The sequence below is a fragment of the Equus asinus genome, chromosome 1 (assembly GCF_041296235.1).
Source record: "Equus asinus isolate D_3611 breed Donkey chromosome 1, EquAss-T2T_v2, whole genome shotgun sequence".
NCBI lineage: Eukaryota > Metazoa > Chordata > Mammalia > Perissodactyla > Equidae > Equus > Equus asinus.
The window spans coordinates 112,437,896-112,456,283 of record NC_091790.1 but is presented as its reverse complement, the minus strand read 5'-3'; the positions used below and the strand labels follow the sequence as shown (position 1 = coordinate 112,456,283).

Below are 18,388 nucleotides of genomic sequence, written 5' to 3'. Positions count from 1 at the left end.
CCTGACGATCCCGGGGAGAAGACTCAGGGGATTCTATCACGTATCAGGGCTGAGAACCACTGTGGGCAGCAACAGTTCTCAAACTGTGACGGGAATCAAATCTCATGGGAAGCTCATGAAAACTTCAAACGTCGCCGTGGTGGGGAGGCTTGGAGAGAAACTGGAATCTTTAGCTTTAGGGTTGGATCCGCGATGTAAGCAGGTGTCTCAGGTGCTTCTCTTTCAGTTATGAGGCCTGCACTCTGCAAACCTGTTCTGAGCTCTTTCTGTTCTTGGTTGCCAGAGGGGGAGCCGGAAAGATTTAAAAAAATGTTTAGGAGGTAAAATCTGTTCCAGCTGAGAGTTCTTCCTTACCGCTAATCCTGGTGACCTGTATGCCCCTCTGTCATACTGGAATTCTGGATGCATTGCTAAAATAATCCCTTTGTTCCGCTCTTACCAGATCTGTTTGTTTCTTGGTTCCAACTTTGCTGTCATTACTGGACTAAGAACGGAAAACAACCACTAACCCTGGGTGAGCACCAGCAGGGACGGCAGGGACCAGCTAGGAAGAGTGAACGGTCACCGAAGCCTGGGTCACTTCGGGACAGTCCTGCACAGGTGCAGCACGAGTGCTTCCACTCCCCACGTCCACACCCGCGAGCGGCAGTGCTGACGGCCGTGGCCTAGTTTCCCCAGCTGATGGAGACTTGTCAGAATGCATCAGATTCAGCATGAGAGACAAAATTTATTTGCTGCCCAAATCTTACAAATTACTGGAAAGCAGAAGCCCAGAACAGGCAACCAAGTGAAGGCAAGAAAAAGGTTGAAAAGAATATTGGAGAATCTTTTCAGGGAAAGTTTTTAGAAAGATAAAGACTTCTACTTTGTTTCAAAGCTAAGTTCTCAACGGGACCTATTTCATCACTTCATTACTTATTTATAATGTATTTATTTAACTCACTTAAATAGGTTACATATTCTTTCCTGAGGTCATCAGGGAATATTAATCCAAGAACCGAAACCACTGTAACAGATTTAATTATTAACCGAACACGTAATTATAATTAACATTAGCATTTACTAAAGAGTTCATATTATGTGAAAACATGAGAAAATCAACCAAATTATAAAGTCCTTTCTCTAGAGTATATAAACAATATATTGTCCTTAGTAGTTGCCAATGATTCAGAAGTTCCTGAAGATGAGTGGAGGAGCGCTAGTGATTTGGGCATCTATTATTGAGACCATGAACAAAATGAGAGTTTGTTGTACTGATCTGAAAAATATCGTCTGTATATTTGGATGAACAGTGTTCTCTCACTGGCTTAGTTTCTTTAATTTTATGTGGGGATGGAAATATCTACTTTGTTCCTGAGGAGGAATTGTTGAATTTGTTTTGGTAGCATGTAATACTAAATATGTTAAACCAATGAAATACACAGCCTATAATTCTTTCCGAGTATTTCTTTTGGTATCACTATCATTTTTATGAAAATAAGTTTGTCAATTCTTGAGCTGCTAATATTTGCAAATGCAAGGGAGTCTGCCCAAGCTAAAGTATTATGTGTTACAAATCCAAAAAGAATACACACTAAACATTTCTGCAAATGTGCGTTTTCCATGGTCTTGTTCACTGTGGCCACTATGCACGGTCCCCTCCCTACCCCAAGCAACTCAGTGAACAATTTGCTTGTCTATACCTAAAAGGCCAGAGTTCTGGTTGGATTTTTTTTTTTCCCTTGGCAGGAATACTTGGAAATTTTAAACAATTTAAATATCAACTGACTTATGTTCCTCTTACCCTTTCATGGAAATGTCAAGCATTCATATTTTCAACACTAATGAACAACCACCGATTGTTTTAATTTCATTATTTTCTCAACTGAAAGAGTGCTTACAGAGCACAGAAATAGCTAGGCTTTCTTTTTATAGGTCTCACTGGCGAGCCTGAAACAAGTTTAAATTGAAAGACAAAAAGGAACTCAGATTTTTTCCCCCTGAACATAATTCTCCTGTTTTCGCTAGCCTTCTTCTTCCCCCAGTCGAAAAAACAGGCCCCAAAGAGAAGACTCAAAACCCAGGGCCTGTGAGGTCCCCAGAAGGTCACTCAAGTCATTTGCTTATCTCTTGGCAGGACTGAATTATATTCGCTCTGTTGGGAATCTACCTACTCTTAAAAATAGCCTGAGAAAGTTCTGCCACCTTAAATGGTAACAAATTCTAGGACAGATGGCTTGGCTTTCTCGCACAGCACATAGCTCACCAAAGCACAAAACCTGGGTGGCGATCATTTTGAAATTCAATCTAAAGAGTGTGATTTGCTGAACAAACGCTTCCACTGACTTGCTCCTTGCACAGGAGGAAGGTTAGAGGAGATTTTAGAAATAAGCTTGGCCCTTCTAGCAACACATTTCAGCTTTAGTTCACTGAACAACATCCTGTCAATTTGGACAAGTGAATGTGTCTTCCAAAAGGCTCTAAGTGTCTTGATCATACGGAACAGTTTAGTAAGAGGAGAACAGGTTGGAGATGCGGTCCCCGTTCCTCTCTTGGAAGAACAGAGTAAGCCAGATGTGACCGTTAGCTCCCCAGGATTGTTTGGAAAGCCTTTGTGGGAACTTGCCATGGAGACAATGATCTGGTACTGCAAAAAGGACAAGGGGCCACCGTCAGGGCCAGAGTGGGCGAGAGCGTGTGCCAAGACCTTGTTCCCTGGGGTGCGTGCTTTGGCTGCAGCTCCCAATGCTTACGGCTTTCCTGACACGTTGGAAACACAGCAGGAATCTCTTCCCCACTCCCCCCACCCCAACCCCCACCCCCCCAGAGGGTCTCCCTGTCCTGAACTCTTTTCTAGAAGTGGTGTAACCTTCCTGTTCAGAGACTGCTCGTTCTAGGAAATCAAGGAAAGAACTAGGCTTGTAATCATCTTCACATCACTACCTCATACTCATCGGCCTTAAAATTCTTTCCTGATTTAGTCTAATTCTGTTTACGTGGAAGCAGCTTCACTCATATCTGTTTTCAGAGTGCTTGAGAGAGTTGTGTACTTACCTATTTAATCTGTACTGATTATGGAACTCTCTTTCCTTCACCGCATTGTATTCATTTTGATACTTGAGAAGTTGCTCTCGCATCTTGGAGACCTCGGTGGTGAACGCCTCTGGGAAATTGTCAGCTTGCTGCAGGTGAAACTGCTGCTGTTGTATTTGCTCTGTGAAACGTTTGGCATCCTGTAGCAGCTGGACCTCTGACTCTTGCGTGCTGGTTCCATGAAAAGAGAGATTCGCAAGATGAGAAGTGTATACCTTCAATACCCTCAGCGGCTCCCGTTGGGGTATAGTGAAGAGAGGAGGGAGCATGTCCACACTGCTCCCAACTCCTTCCATTCCTGGGCTCAATTCAATTCAGTCACATCTTTGTGCGAAGTATTGTACTAGGTGCTGGAGACAAATGGGGTTCAAAATCTAGCAGAGAGGGACAGATGTAAATAGGTAGCTGGAATACCAGGCAACCTGAGCTACCACTAGCATCTAGATCAAGATGGTGGGAGATGATAGAGAAAGGATTAAGTTGGATGGGAATGTGATATTTGCACTTGTCTTTGAAGAATGAGCATGACTTCCAGGGGTGGGGGGAATAATAAGGAGAAGAGTGGGTCCTCCCTTCAACTGCCCCAGCAACCCTGGCTCTCTCAGATTCTTGAATTCTCGTGACCTGATTGTAGGAAAATCTTGTCCTCCTTAGTGAACTAAGAAAAGACAGAAAGTTTTTGAATGATGCTTTACTAGGAAACTAGAAAGAATAATTCCTCTATAAAATTATGGACATAAATTAATTTACAGTTTTCTGATCCTAATTTCAATGCCCGGATAGAGCTAGACTTGAACGTCACAGTAGAGGGGGATTTCTCCAACCCCAATTGTATTCTAGGGCCATGTCCCTATCTAGGGAGAAGGGTTAGGATCTGGCTAGAAGCAGATTTGAACGGACATAGAAATTGCACTTGATGGAATCTCCTGTATCTTCTAGAACCCGTTCACATATGCTGCAAGCTAGCATCAGCTACCGCCTTACCAGCAGACTGGATTCATCTTTCTCAAAACCCAGTTGCCTCACACTAGCTACCTCTCCTATTCAGAAGCAAGAACCATGCCATTTTCTGTTTTAAAGCCAGTAGTCTCTTTTGGTGCACGCTCCCCACCAAGTTTCCTCACCAGGAGAAATCTTCATGTTGCAGCTCATTTGCAGAGATGCCCAATGACTTGATCAAGCCTGTCTCAACTGAAATTACCAGCTCCACCCATTTTCCCATCCATTTCCCAGATGTCATTTGCTCAACAGCATTCAGAGAAACATTTTTTTGGGACATAAAGTGTTCCAGGCACTACGTTAGGTACCAAACAGCAACAACAGCTACAACGATCACACATATAATTTTCATTAACGAAAGCTGGAGTTATCTCTTACAATTCAATTTCCTTGTATGCTAATATACTTTGTAGATCTTAGGTTATCTGATCTCCTTAATATGAGTCTTCAACAGTGGAATTGTAAGGCATTGGCTTGGGCCACAGTACCTGTTTCCCCCCAGAAAGGAGGTGGACGAGGTGACTAGGGCTCCAGCCAGAACACAAACAGTAATTTACCCACATGGACTTGAAATACAGTGTCAGCAGAAGAGAACTTAATGACTCTTCTAACACGGTTTCCATGGAAAGCTCGTGCAGTTTCAGCTCAGCATTCCCCGCCTTATCTGCCCTGCTGCAGCCCCGGCAACAAGAGTGGAGAGGCTACTTCATGCCTCTCCCACCCGCCAGGCAGTAGGAGTGCAGACAGTGGTGGGCATTTGTAACAAGAAGGAGAACTAAGGGGTCAAGAGAACATAAAATGCGGGTAGCAGAAGGGAAGGAATGGTTTTGCAACCCAACCTGGAAGCAGGAGGAAACAACGCCACATTTTGGTCCTGCATTGCTGTCTGTCACTGGGGCCCAGGGAACTGAGTTGTAGGCCAGGCGAGGAAGCAGCCAAGTCAGCATCCGCCAGGCTCTATGGAGCTCTGGACGGGAGCCATCCAGAGGTGAGATGTTGCAATAACCCTGTATCTGCAGCGAGGCTCAAAGGGATTCCCTGAGAACTGCATGGAGTTTTTTCCCAGTTAAGCCGTGTGCAGTATGTTGAAAAAGATTACCGCACACTTTCCACCCACATCCTCCAAGTCCCAGAGTCTTGAGAACCATGTGTACACACTGGCAGGCAGGACCAGCTGTGGGAAATGGAGTCTCCATTAGGGGCGAGGATGAGGATTTAGCTTGGGGCTAGGGAGGAGGAGGAGGAGCCAAAGCCGTGGGCTCTGGAGGGTGGTTAGGAGCCTGGATGGAGCTGAGGAAGTACGGGGTGGGGTGTAAGTTAGGGTGCACAGGGATGCAGCTCTGCTCTTCTCCTAGTCATTCCTCTTCCCCCACCTTCCCATCCTCAAAGCAGCCAAATGACTCTGGGCAAGATCAGAAGGAGGGTAATGGTCGGAGATTGGGGGAGAGGATGGCTGGGGACTTGCAGGGTGGAGTTTCTGTCTATTGCTGTCTCTCCTCGGCTTGTGATGAAGACATCATGCAAGGCTCCGAGGCAGGACGTGTGCAAAAGAAAGAGAGAGGCTTGGGAGCAGTAAGGAGTAGCAGCAGAACAGATTTCCTCTTCTTTCTTTCTTTTTTTTTTTAAGATTTTAATTTTTTTCCTTTTTCTCCCCAAAGCGACCCTGGTACATAGTTGTATATTCTTAGTTGTGGGTCCTTCTAGTTGTGGCATGTGGGATGCCGCCTCAGTGTGGTTTGATGAGCAGTGCCATGTCCGCGCCCAGGATTCAAACCGATGAAAACACTGGGCTGCCTGCAGCAGAGCGCGCAAACTTAACCACTCTGCCATGGGGCCAGCCCCCTCATCTTCTTTCTTTACTCTCCTTCCCCCTTGATTCCCAATGGCTCCATAGCAGGTGCTTGGGAAACCTTGTTGAATTATTCTGTGGAAGCCTGTTCTGACCTGCTGCTGCGTGGAACTGGGCTAAGGTGAGTAGCCTGGGGTAGGAGGAAGAGGTGAGAAGGAAAGACAGAAGTCTCAGTGGATGAGGCTGGGGTTGTCCTAGAACCTATACTTCTGAGTGGTGAAGAGAGGAGGGGAGGGGAGAGTCCCACAGGAGTGTCCTGTAGCAGAGAATGTCAGCGTCCCACCAAAATCCCTTTGGCCCACTCTGGGAATCACTTATGGTTTTGGTGGACGGTTACCACACATACCAACAGCACCGGTGTGCCTCGGCCTGAGGGCTTTCTCTGGCCGTAGGAGCTGGCTTGGCTTCTCAAAGAGCAAGCTAGAAGTGCCAGGAGCTCACCTCCCTCGGAGCAGCAAGGGATGGAAGTTGGTAGACAAATCTCCCAGTTTCCTCGCCCTTCAGTGGGCAGTTTCTGCGGGTGTTCTATACAGCCACTCAGAGGGTCCTCAGGGACACTGAGCCCCAGCTGCCCGCAGAGTTGACCCACAGATTAACACCTCCCCGCTGGACTCCTCCCTTCCAGTCTCACTTCCCCTCTCTCTCACGAAAATTTCTGGTATCACTTCTCAAACTACTTGAACTCAAATCCTTGCCTCAGGGTCTGCTGTTGCGAGAATGCAAAATAAGACCGGTCCCATCACAAGTAAGACATATAAATATGACAAAAGACGTCTTGGCCTCGGCGAACAGCGCACCTTATCACGGTGTCATGCAGCAAGGTGTACTTGGCTTTCAACTCTGCCATTCTGGTTCCGGGAAGCTTTCCCATAGCATGTAACTAGCAAGAGAACACAAGAGCACTGTTAGCAATCACCCTCTTTATGCTTTAAGCAGGAGACAAAATGGATACATGGATATCTTAGAAACTCTTTCAGTTAATCATTGGAGAGGAAACACATGAGGCAATGTGGTATGTTAGAGAGATGCTGGGTGTTTGGAGAAAAGAACTGGAGTTCTATTCTGCCTCCAGTAAGCTCTGGGTTCTTGGGCAAGTCTTTTCACCTCTCTAGACTGTGATTTCTTCATCCGTAAACTGAGGGAAAGTTAAGTAAATTCTTCCAACTCTAAAAAAATATTTCTAAATATGGGTCTAAGTGGGACCCAGAAGACCCATTTGTGTTTCTTGTACTGAAACACAAGAAACCCATTTTGAAACCCACTTGTGTTTCTTGTACTGATGATCATCCTGAAGGTCCCAAGATGGGCTCCTTGGGCTCAAACAATCTGAATAGTGTAGGTTTGTTTCTAGGATGGCTGTCTGTAATTTGAGAGAACTAATAATTATTGAGCATCTGTTATGAGCAGGTGTTGTATATCGGTTATTTCATTCTCAAAAACGCTTTGTGAAGTAGGGATTGTTATCTCCATTTTAAACTAAAGAAGTAATTTGTTCAGAGTTGCAGAGCTAGTTAAAGGCAGAGTCAGGATTTAAACCCAACTGGTCCAGGCCCAACATCCAGGATCACTGCCCTGGGCCGCAATTCCTCTGCCTCTACTTTCAAAGAAGCACGAAGAGTTTATCCAGCACATGAAGAGGTATTATTTATTCCTTTTCATTTCTGATAGGTGATTTTCATTTACTCTCTGAGTTAGGTGATAAGTGGTTAATAGACATCATGATGCAACATCAAACACTAAACCATAATGCAATGACCATTTGTATTAGGTTTGACTTTAACTGAACTGGTAGTGACACAGTCTCAAGAAATAGACCTAAAGAAGAGTTTGTGTTTTTCAATGCCCTGTTGTTCTTACCTCCCAAATGTTTCTTGAGTCCTCTCCCTTCCCTGATTCTACTAGTCCAAGTCACGTCATCTCTCAGGTGGACTACTAAGAAAACTTCAACTGCCCCCCTCCCCATGCCTGTTTCCACTCAGGGCCCCCATCCATCTACTTTCTATGGAGAGCTTTGCTTTTCTTATTTTAAATTATTATTTTAATGTGTATGTGAGGAAGATTGTCCCTGAGCTAACATCTGTGCCAAACTTCCTCTATTTTGTATGTGGGATGCTGCCACAGTGTGGCTTGATGAGTGGTGTGTAGGTCCGTGCCCGGGATCCAAACCTGTGAACCCTGGGCCGCCAAAGCAGAGTGTGCAAACTTAACCACCAGGCTGGCCCCTCCATGGAGATCTTTTTATGCTGTTATGCTAGATGCTCAAAACTGTTTGAGTAGAATGGAATTCAAGACCCCTTGTATGACCCCTGAGGTGCTGTAGGACCCTGCCACTGTGCCAGCCTCCTTTCACAGCACCCTCCTCGAGCTCAGAGTGCTCCAGCCATGCTGGCTGCCTTCTAGTTCCATAGATGCTAAATCCCTCCTTCTGCAGGGCCTCTGCATTGGCCGTTCCTGACCCTCCCCCACTTCACTCCAACTCATTCTTCATCCCTCAGCTTAAATATCAATCCATGAGAAAGCCTTTTCTGACTTGTAAATCCAAGCTAGATACACATACACCACCCACCCCCAAAGAATTCTGTACTTCATAACATAAATTATAATCTGCAGTAATAAATTTATTAATGTGATTTTTAAAAAATGTTACTCCTCAACTAGGACATAAGCACTGTGAGGAAGGGCCTTGGTTATCTTGTTCCTCACTGTATCCTCAGCCACCAAAACCCCAGGTACAGCATAGGTGCTTGGCAGGTATTTGCTGAGTGAGCAAATGGATGAATGTAAAGGATAGCATGCAAAAGTCTGAGTCCACACAGTGGGGTTTCATGATCTCTCTACCCAGTCAGCTAGAAAACATTATTAAATGCACTACGAAACCATGTCTTCTTTGTGAAAGGGTGTGGGATCTAAGTAGGGAAAAGAGATGGGTGTTTTGATTTTAACCCTGTATATGCTGGGTTTAACGTAGGGGAACTGATATCAGGGCTGGTATCATATTCATATGCCACCTTAAATATAATTTATATGTAACTTTTTAAGTTTCAGTTGCTGTTGGTAGGTTGACCCAATGTTACATTTTATAGATATTTAATTAAACACATTTATTTTTGTTCTGAAGTTTTCTCTCTGTATTTTTGAGCCAGCAGATAATTGATTTCAGGTCTCAAATATTTTCGTTGCTCCCCGGAAAGGGTATAGGCCATAGGCACTGTGCCTTTAAAGTCTAATAGGTTAAAAATATATATAAAGCTTTGCATATGGACACTCTTAAAGGAGAAAAGTTGGTGGGAAAAGGTTAGGAAAAGGTAAGTGTGTGGGTGTGTGTTTGTACGTGTAAGGCCACGTGGGGGCCAGCCTGGTAACTAGTCAGCAAGCTAACTACTGGAGATACGCCACTGGCTAAGGTAATTATGGACTCAAGTGTAAAAACACATATAGTATTTAGTTTTGTTTTTAAGCTGAAAAGACCATTGCGTCCACATACTGCCCTGCGTGATGGGGACAGAAGTGAATGTGACACGGGCCCTGCCCAAAGTAGCTCACAGTTTGAGGAGACAGACACAAAGGAAGGTACAGAATGCTTAAGCTACACTCAGTAGTTTTATTGTTAATAACTGAATTTGACATTTTGCAGTTATTTTCTTTATATTCTAAGTTAAAGCAAATAAGTAAAATTATAAAGTATAGCCTACTTCCACAGGGGAGAACTTCCAGAATGGTGGCACAAAGAGCTTAATGAATTCTCTCCCTCAAAGAAACATTGATTAAACTGGTCAAAATTACCTAGGACAACCATTTAAAGTCTCTGGAAACTGACGTAAGGGCGCGCAAGAAATGGAGACGCGTTTATTCGCCAAAATCTACTGAAACTCAGTAAGAACAGTGGCAGACTGTGGCGTCTGAACCCTGAGCTGCACCCATCACCCCTGGCTCCATGCAGAAGAACTATTCCAGGCAGGCCTGGCAGATAGTGATGAGCCCACCTCCCCTACTGTCCTATAGCTGGGGATCTACTCAGGTGGGTGGGGCAGCCCCAGACCACTGCTGCACTCATCCTCCCCTCCCCCAGCTCTGTATCAAGAGAGCTGTACCAGGTGGGCGGCTGCAGCTGTCCAGTAGTACCCCCCGCCCCCCACCCAAGCTCCCTCATCATAGGGAGACTGGGCAGGGCAACCAAAGAAGATCAGAGTCCCTTATCCCCCAGCTCTTGCTGATCAAAGTGGGGGCTGAGTATGTAGCCCTGCCTGGGGATGCTCACTTTATCTGGACCAGAGTGTAGAATATCCATGCCCCAGAGCATTGCAAAAACAATAGATATCACAAGGGTTAACAAAGATGAGCAAACAATAGATATCACAAGGGATAGTAAAAGAGGCTAATAGCTTAATGATACCAGTAGAGGCAGACCAGCAGAAGTTTAACACAGAAATTGGGGCCAGACTGGCCAAAGAGGGCCCTGCTAAAACCACAGTCACTACTGGTGGTCCCGAAGGCTGCAGAAAAGCCCAAGGCCGTGACTACTCAGGAGTGACCAGAGAGGGTACTTCCCAGCTGTCAGTCCCTGAGCTAAAGGTGGGACAGAAATGTAAACTAGCTGAACTTTGAAAGTGTTCCCAAGCCACATACAGACTCAGTGGAAAAGGATGAAAACTTTACTGCCTCAGGCAGCTTAAACACAATCTCTGGCCCATCAATGGCTGACCAAGCTCTGTTGACCCAGGGGCAACCTCCAGGATGCCAGGCTTACAAATAAAAACAAGGAAAGAGTGTCTACACAGAGACATTCGAGGCTGCATGCTATGGGGGAAACACACTTCACGGAATTAGTCCAGCCAAGGCACTAAACAAATAAATGTAGGAACAACAATAACAAAAACAAGACAGCAAGAGAGAAGCCTGGAGAGGATCAGAATCCAGAGTTGCTATAATATATGATCTAAAATGTCCAATTTTCAACAAAAAATCATGAGACATGCAAAGAAATAGGGAAAAAAGGGCAGAAACTGCTTTGGGGGTGCAGATGTTGAACTTAACAAAGACTTGAAAGCAGCTATTATAAATATATTCAAAGAATTAAAGGAAACCATATTTAAAGAATTAAAGGAGAGTATGATGACAATTCATCAAATAGAGAATATCAATAAGGATAAGAACTAAGATGTAAAATGATGCTCTTTGGCTGGTAGAATATATGGCTTTTATGTATATTTTTTTGCTTATCTGTATTTTCTAATTTTCTCCAACATATATGTACTGCTTTTCATAATAAAGGGCTGTGAAAATAAGCTTGAAAACTCTTGCTGTGAACAGTAGGGATTCAGAGCAGAATTTCAAAGTGGAGAGTACTGTGAGCAGATCCTGGTGGCAGATAAAGCCAAAATCTAGCTCAGACTTAACACAAACTCAGCTGTATTTTCCCTATGTTGAGTCTCATCTGAAACAGCGGTAGTTTGAAGCCCGAGGGCAAGGGGCCAAGGAGGCATGTTGCAGGTTTCATGACCACAGTCCAGCAGGAAGGCTGGAGAGGTCTCCTTTCCTGTTTGCTGTTTCCATCACTCCACTAACCACACTGCCTTTGATGCCTAAGACCCTGTGAAGAAAGCTGATGGGGCCAAACATCTGATATGTCTTTGTAGTTTCTACATAAATAGGTTAAGTCATAGATGTTCAGACAGAGGATTGATAAGCCATCTTTTATTTGATTAACTCTACTAAAAACAAATCTCTCTTAAAAAGAAAAAGACCACACTATGAAGGATGGATTTTAGCCTCCTTAAAAATAAAAATCATAACCTAGATCTTAATAGTTACCAAAAAGTGACTTTTCTATGAAATTGTAAACAGTCTCTTTAAGCAGCTCTGTCTCTGGCTGGAAACTTCAGACTCAATTCTAGTAGATGAAATGCTTTACTCATAAGACATAAACATGGAAAAAAATAGTTGCATTTTCACACTGCATGATACAAATGGGTACAGAACCCAAGTTTGTCATGTTTTAAAAATGCAGAATCTAAGAAATAGAACATAAAGCTCAATGTTAAGTTGTCAAAGAGGATACACAATGAAAGGTTAGATATAATGTCATAAGTTCATGCATACGATTTCACAATAGATGCTTGTTTTACTGAGTTGCCTTGCTGGTCATTGAGACTGGAAGGAAACATTTACTCTAGAGCTAAAAGGTTAACAAGAGTTCATAATTCATGGATGACATGTAACAATATGGAAAAAATCTCAAAAATTGAAATTCTAGGACATTCCAAGGAAAGTAATAGCTCAGTAAGAGCTTTTACCAGGCGAACTTATCCAGAAGGGGGTCAGCATGAGGAAACAATTAGGTGTTTGTGTGGGTGTCTGCAGGGCAGCCAAGGTGGCCGCGGTTATTAACCTCCTCTAGGTCTGCTGCTTCTTTGACGTTACCTACCAGTTTGGGCTCATCCTGAGAAACAATTGCCATGATTTGTAAGGTGGCATAGCTTGAAAGCATAAATCCTTACCATCCTCATCTCCCTCTCACCTGCTCCCTCCCTGCTAGAAATAAACAAACGACACAGCTATTTGCAGTAGTTTCCACATGCGACTGAGCTCTCAACAATGACTCATCACCTCTCTTGTTTGACTTTTCCCCTTAGCTGTTATATCAAGCTTTAGCTTTCCCATACGCCTAACTCATTTACCAAACGAAATTAGGCCACCTGAACTCATCCCCCACATCAATGGATCCATTTATCTACAGCCACACCCACCCTTAACTTCTTTCCCCTGAATCTCAAAAATGAAGTCTTCCTTTCTTCTTGGTTAAGGCCGACCCATCCATCTGTGCTCTCAAACATACTCTCCTATCTCTTCCCAGGCATTAAATCATCAATTATACCTTCTCTCCTTTATAATCTCTACTTCTCCCTCTGCTGGCTCGGCGTGGAGTAGTCAAGTACATCACAAGTGGACTTTGGTTTGAATTCCAGCTCTGCTACTTGTTGACTATGTAACTGGAGTAATATTGTCAATCTGTGCCTCAGTTTCTTCAGTCGTAAGAGACAAAAATAGCCCCCATTTCTTAATACTATAGTGAAGACTAAATGAGTCAATAGATGTAAGGTATTTATTATAGTATCTAGTAAACAAATAAGGGCTTAATCAATGTCAGTCATTTTATTATTATCATCATTAACATTATCCTCAACCTCCAAATTTGCTCAAGTTTTTCTCACTTAAAAAACAGACAAAACAAAATCCAGGTTGGATGCTCTGCTCCTGTCTGAATACTCCTTTCCTTTTCCTTCCTCACTTTCATTTCATTTTTTCTCAAAAGAATAGTCTCTGCTGTTTGCCTCCACCCTCGTACCCTCCAGTCACTCACCATCCATAGTGACCAGATTGGTACACTGACCAATGACTTCCTCATTTCTCTGGCTGATTTTGATATTTTTCTCTTTATCACTGTTTTTCAGCAATTTGTTTATGATACGTCTTGGTGTGGTTTTCTTTGGCTTGAGATTTGTTCAGTTTTGGATCTGTGGGTTTATAGTTTTCTTCAAATTTGGAAAAATGTCAGGTATTATATCTTCAAATACTTTTCCTGTTCCCCTCTCCTCTCCTTCTGTGACTCTAATTACTCATATATTTGGCCACAGATTACTGATTTTCTGTTCATTTTTATCTTTCAGACTTTTTTCATTTTGGATAGTTTCTATTGTTATATCTTAAAGCTTACTAATCTCTTTTTTTGTTAGTGTCTAATCTGCTGTTAATCCCATCCAGTGAATTTTTCATCTCGGATGTTGTATTTTTCATCTTTAGAAGTTTGATTTGGGTCTTTTTGTAACTTCAACTTCTCTCAATATACACATGCTTTCCTCTACCCTTTTCCCAACATTCAAAATATGTATCATAGCTGTTCTAATGCCCTTGTTTACTAATTCTATTTCTGTGTCTATTCCATTGATTGATTTCTCTCCTCACTCTAGGTCATATTTTCCTGCTTCTTGGCATAGTTAGTAATTTTTGATTGGATGCCAGGCATTGTGAATTTTATACTGTTGGGAGATGAATTTTTTTGGTATTCTTTTAAATATTTTTGGGCTTTGTGAGTCACAGGGAAGTTTCTTGGAAATAGTTTGGTCCTTCGAGGCTTGCTTTTAACCTTTGTTAAGGAAGTCCAGAATAATCTTTTGTCTGAGGCTAATTTGGCCTCACTTCTGAGTCAATACCCTTCTACTCAGAGCCCACGTGTTAGGAGGTCTTTCTCTTCTGGCTGATGGGAGCATCAACTATTTTCGGCTCTGTGTGAGCTCCAGGTATTGTTCCACCCTCTCCTTTCTGGGAGTTCTTTCCCCAGCCTCAGCAGCATCCTCACATATGTGCACTGATCAGTACTCCTCTGCAGATCTCTGAACTCTCTCTCTCTCTGTGAAACTCTCTCCTCTCCTCACCTATGTATTTTAGCCAACTCACCCTCCCTGAACCCCAAATTCTGTCTCTTCAAATCAGCAAGACCACCTGTCTCTGTTTGGGTTCCCCTCCCTATGCTATCTCTTGGAAACACTCTCTAAATAGTCAGCTGGGGCTACTATAGGCCTCACTTCATTTATTTCTCTACTCTCAGGGATCACTGTCCTGTGCCGTCTGTTGTCCAAAGTCTGAAAACCATTGTTTCACAAAATTTGATCTGTTTTTTAGTTGTTTCAGGTAGGAGGATAAATCTTGTTCCTGTTACTTCGTTTTGGCTGGTTGTGGAGGCCCAGTTACTTCTTCTTCTTCTTCTTCTTCTTTTTTTTTTTTTTTTGGTGAGGAAGATTGGCCCTGAGCTAACATCTGTGCCAATCTTCCTCTATTTTGTATATGGGACACCACCACAGCATGGTTTGATAAGCAGTATGTAGGTCCGCACCTGGGATCCAAACCTGTGAACCCCAGGCTGTCAAAGCAGAGCATGTGAACTTAACCACTATACACCACCGAGTCACCCTCCCTCCCCCCAGTGACTTCTTAGTTATTAAATTCTAATCACATTTCTCTGTCCTTGTCTTGCTTGATAATTTTATGATGTTTGTTACTATTGACTTATTACAGTTCATCATTCCTGGAACTCTCTTCTCCTCTGGTTCCTGTGGCATATGGTCTCATGGTTCTCTCCTTACTCTTCTGTTTTCTTCTCTGGTCCTCCCTTTAAAAGTTGGTGTGCCCAGGGGCTGGCCCCGTGGCCGAGTGGTTAGGTTTGCGTGCTCTGCTGTAGGCGGCCCAGTGTTTCGTTGGTTAGAATCCTGGGCGCAGACATGGCACCGCTCATCAAGCCACGCTGAGGCAGCATCCCACATGCCACAACCAGAAGGACCCACAACGAAGAACATACAACTATGTACCAGGGGGCTTTGGGGAGAAAAAGGAAAAAAAATAAAATCTTTAAAAAAAAAAAGCAAAAAACAAAAACAAAGACAAAAACAAACCCAGAGTCTATAATGTGCCATGAACAAGTCCTTATCACTTCTTATAGAGAATGTGGCAATAGTCAATTACCCACTTTTCCTGACTTCAGTCTTGTCCCCTTGAATCTGTCCTCCATGCTGCCAGCACAGTGCTCTCCCAAACACAGTTTTCACCTTGCTTTAAACCCTTCAAAAGTTCCCATTACCTTCAGGATAAGTCCAGGTGCTTTAACATGATACGCAAGGGTCTTCACTGTCTGGCAGCTGCTGCCCTCTCCTCCCTTTCTAACCCTCCCGCAACCATTTCAGCTCTGTAAGGTCTCCTGTGGTAGACACCATCATGTCCCCTCCTCCCCCACCTAAGATATCTACATACTATAATCCCAGTAATCTGTGGATATGCTACTGTATGTGGCGCAAGGGACTCTGCAGATGGGATTAAGAGTATGGACCTCGAGATGGCGACATCATTTTGGATTACCTGAGCAATCTGATCACCTGAGTCCTTAAAAGCGCAGAATCTTTCCTGGCTGAGTTAGAGAGATGAAATGGAAGAAGGAGGAAAGATTGGGAGTGCGAGAATGGCTTGACCTACCAGAGGAAGGGGGTCATCAGAAAGAAAGGTGGGCTGCCTCTAGAGGCTGCAAAAGGTGAGGAACCAGACGCTCGCCCAGAGCCTCCAGAAAAGCCCGCAGTCCTGCCGACATCTTGTTTTAGCCCACTGAGACCAGGCTGGCCTTCTGACCTGCAGAATCGTAAATTACTAAGTTTGGGTTGTTTAAGCCACAACATTTGTGGTAATTTGTTCTGAGAACGATAGAAAACGAATACAGTTCCCAAAACATACTATGTCTTTGCACATTATATTCCCCTCTCTGCAATTTCTTTTCTCTCTTATCTACTTGGAGAACTCTTCTTCTTCTTTGAAAACATCTCAGTGGTCACCACTTGTGGATCCTTCAAGAGACACCTCCGGGCAGAATTACTTCTTTCTCCCCTCTGCTTCTGTATTTTTTGTCGCGTCTATTCTCGTACACATTGTACATTATTATCAACATGTTTTAACACGTCTCCCCATTAAGCTGTGCACTCCTTGATGATAGGAAGACTACTGTATCCATCTTTGAGGTCCAGCACATAGCCTGGTATATTGTAAGTGCTTAACAGTGTTTATTAAATTGTCGATGATTTAAGCTTATCTTAAAACGAACGATGTAGTCGGAAGAATTCTTGCTCAGTCACTCAGTTCCATTCCAATTTACCTGTCAGAGAAGGCAGCTGTAAACGGAGGAACAGGGCAAGCTAACTTGGCCTGAACGTAGACTTGAAAGGGCAGAGAATGTGCCTCACCCGCAGCGTCTCCTCTCCCTTCTGTGGGGTTGGCAAGGCTCACAGGATGAGCAGAGAGATCTGGGAGTGTTTCTCACAGCTGTTTGTTCCTCCTTTGGTGGCCCACCACAGGAATGTGAGGGGGAGGCCACAAGCAGCAAACAGGGCCTCCCAAGAGTTAGGGTGTCAGATGCAGTGGACATTGTGAATGAGGGCTGCAGGTGCTTAGCTGTATGTCTGACTGCAAAGTTAAGTTACCGCAATTTTAAGATAACACGTACAGCCAAATGAATACAAAGCATGCCTACGTGCATACATGCTAATGAGTGGAATTCCTTTAAAACACTCAGATTTGTCCCAGGGAAACTGCAATTGCTTGGGACTTTAACAATCCCTTAACCCTTGTTTAAAATTATTTCTCCCCTACTGCCAAAGATCCTAGGGAGAGAAGGTAGCAGGTGGGAGCGGCTGGGAGCCCGAGAGGCAGGAAACAGAGCCAGATTGAAACCCAGACGCCTCTTGAAGAACTTCAAAGGGCAGACTAGTGGTTAAGAGCAAAGGACCTAACTGGGTCAAAGCCATGTGGGACATTCACATAAGGGTCAGACGTGGTCAGAGTCAGGAAATAGAGCCAGGTTAAAATGAGCCAACGACTAAAGTCACCAAACAGGAATCAGAAGAGTAGGGGTCGGGGGCAGGAGCAGCACAGGCCCCAGAAAGAATTCTGTCACCAGCTGACTCTGACAGTCAGTTTTCAGTCCTTCACATGCAGAGGGCCCACCTCTTGGGCACCTTGAGAGGCCTTGAGGGGTTTAGGCAGTAAGACCCCTGAAGCCGAGCTGGGGCGCTTGGAGACCAGAGCATCTCCCACTTACAAATGTGGGAAGCAGATGTCCATGCGGGTCAGTCGTTCATCTCACCTCCTACATCACAGGCCAAGGCCCCTGGCCTAACCCGTCCTCATGGGCTGCTGTTGTCAATGAGGGTGAGCCCAGAGAGCACTGGGCTGCATCTCTGGGCCCAGCTGCCCTCTGTGCTGCTGAGCAGCTGTGGGCGTCCCCCTTTTGGGCCTCCTCTCGCGTGCTGACAGCACCCAGCTCTCAGCTGGCTGTCAGCCAGTGTCCCCCAGCTCTGGGCTGTGAGGCTTCAGGTAAGGGACGTAGCAGCTCCCCACAACAAAGGAACTTGGTACCTTGGGTCCCACCTTCATGTTTTGAAGATGCTTCTGCCCACAGTGCTCTTTCCGGTATTCATAAATAACAATTTGTTTAGCATGGAGGCAGCGGGTAGCCCGGGGTACCAGCCGTGCGTGGGCGGCCACAATGCCCTCCACTTCCCCTTCCAGCAGGCAGACTGGGATGGACAGGGAAGCCTTTCACTGCTAAGCGCAGAAATGTTCTCCACAAAAAGAACAAAACCGCCTATCTGCAGCTTGAACTTCCCCACTGATACCATAAAATGGAAACCTGGGGACAGAATATGGCGATGTTGGAGTTCCATTCTTGCTAATTCACTGGTGAGCGGGCTGTAAATCCTGGCAGAATATTTAGACAAGCAATCTAATTTTTGTTAAATTTGTTCCTTAGTATTTTATTCTCTTTGATTCTATCATAAATGGAATTGTTTTTGCAATTTCATTTTCAGATTGTTTATTGCTAGTGTATAGGAGCTGTTCAATTTTGTTCACTTAAATTATCATTAACCATGAAAACAG

At 44.2% G+C, this 18,388-nt stretch overlaps 1 protein-coding gene across 3 annotated transcripts in view; it reads right to left on the bottom strand.

Moving 5' to 3' along the window:
- The window catches only part of CCDC146 (coiled-coil domain containing 146), a 115,231-nt gene that overhangs the window by 36,086 nt on the left and 60,757 nt on the right, over window positions 1–18,388 (bottom strand). For all 3 annotated transcript variants that reach the window (XM_014850479.3, XM_014850483.3, XM_014850482.3), the window contains exons 3-4: window positions 6,718–6,800; window positions 3,034–3,243 (exon numbers count right to left, since the gene is read on the bottom strand). In XM_014850479.3, coding sequence (XP_014705965.1) covers window positions 3,034–3,243; window positions 6,718–6,800 — 293 coding nt within the window. The remainder of the gene's footprint in view (window positions 1–3,033; window positions 3,244–6,717; window positions 6,801–18,388) is intronic.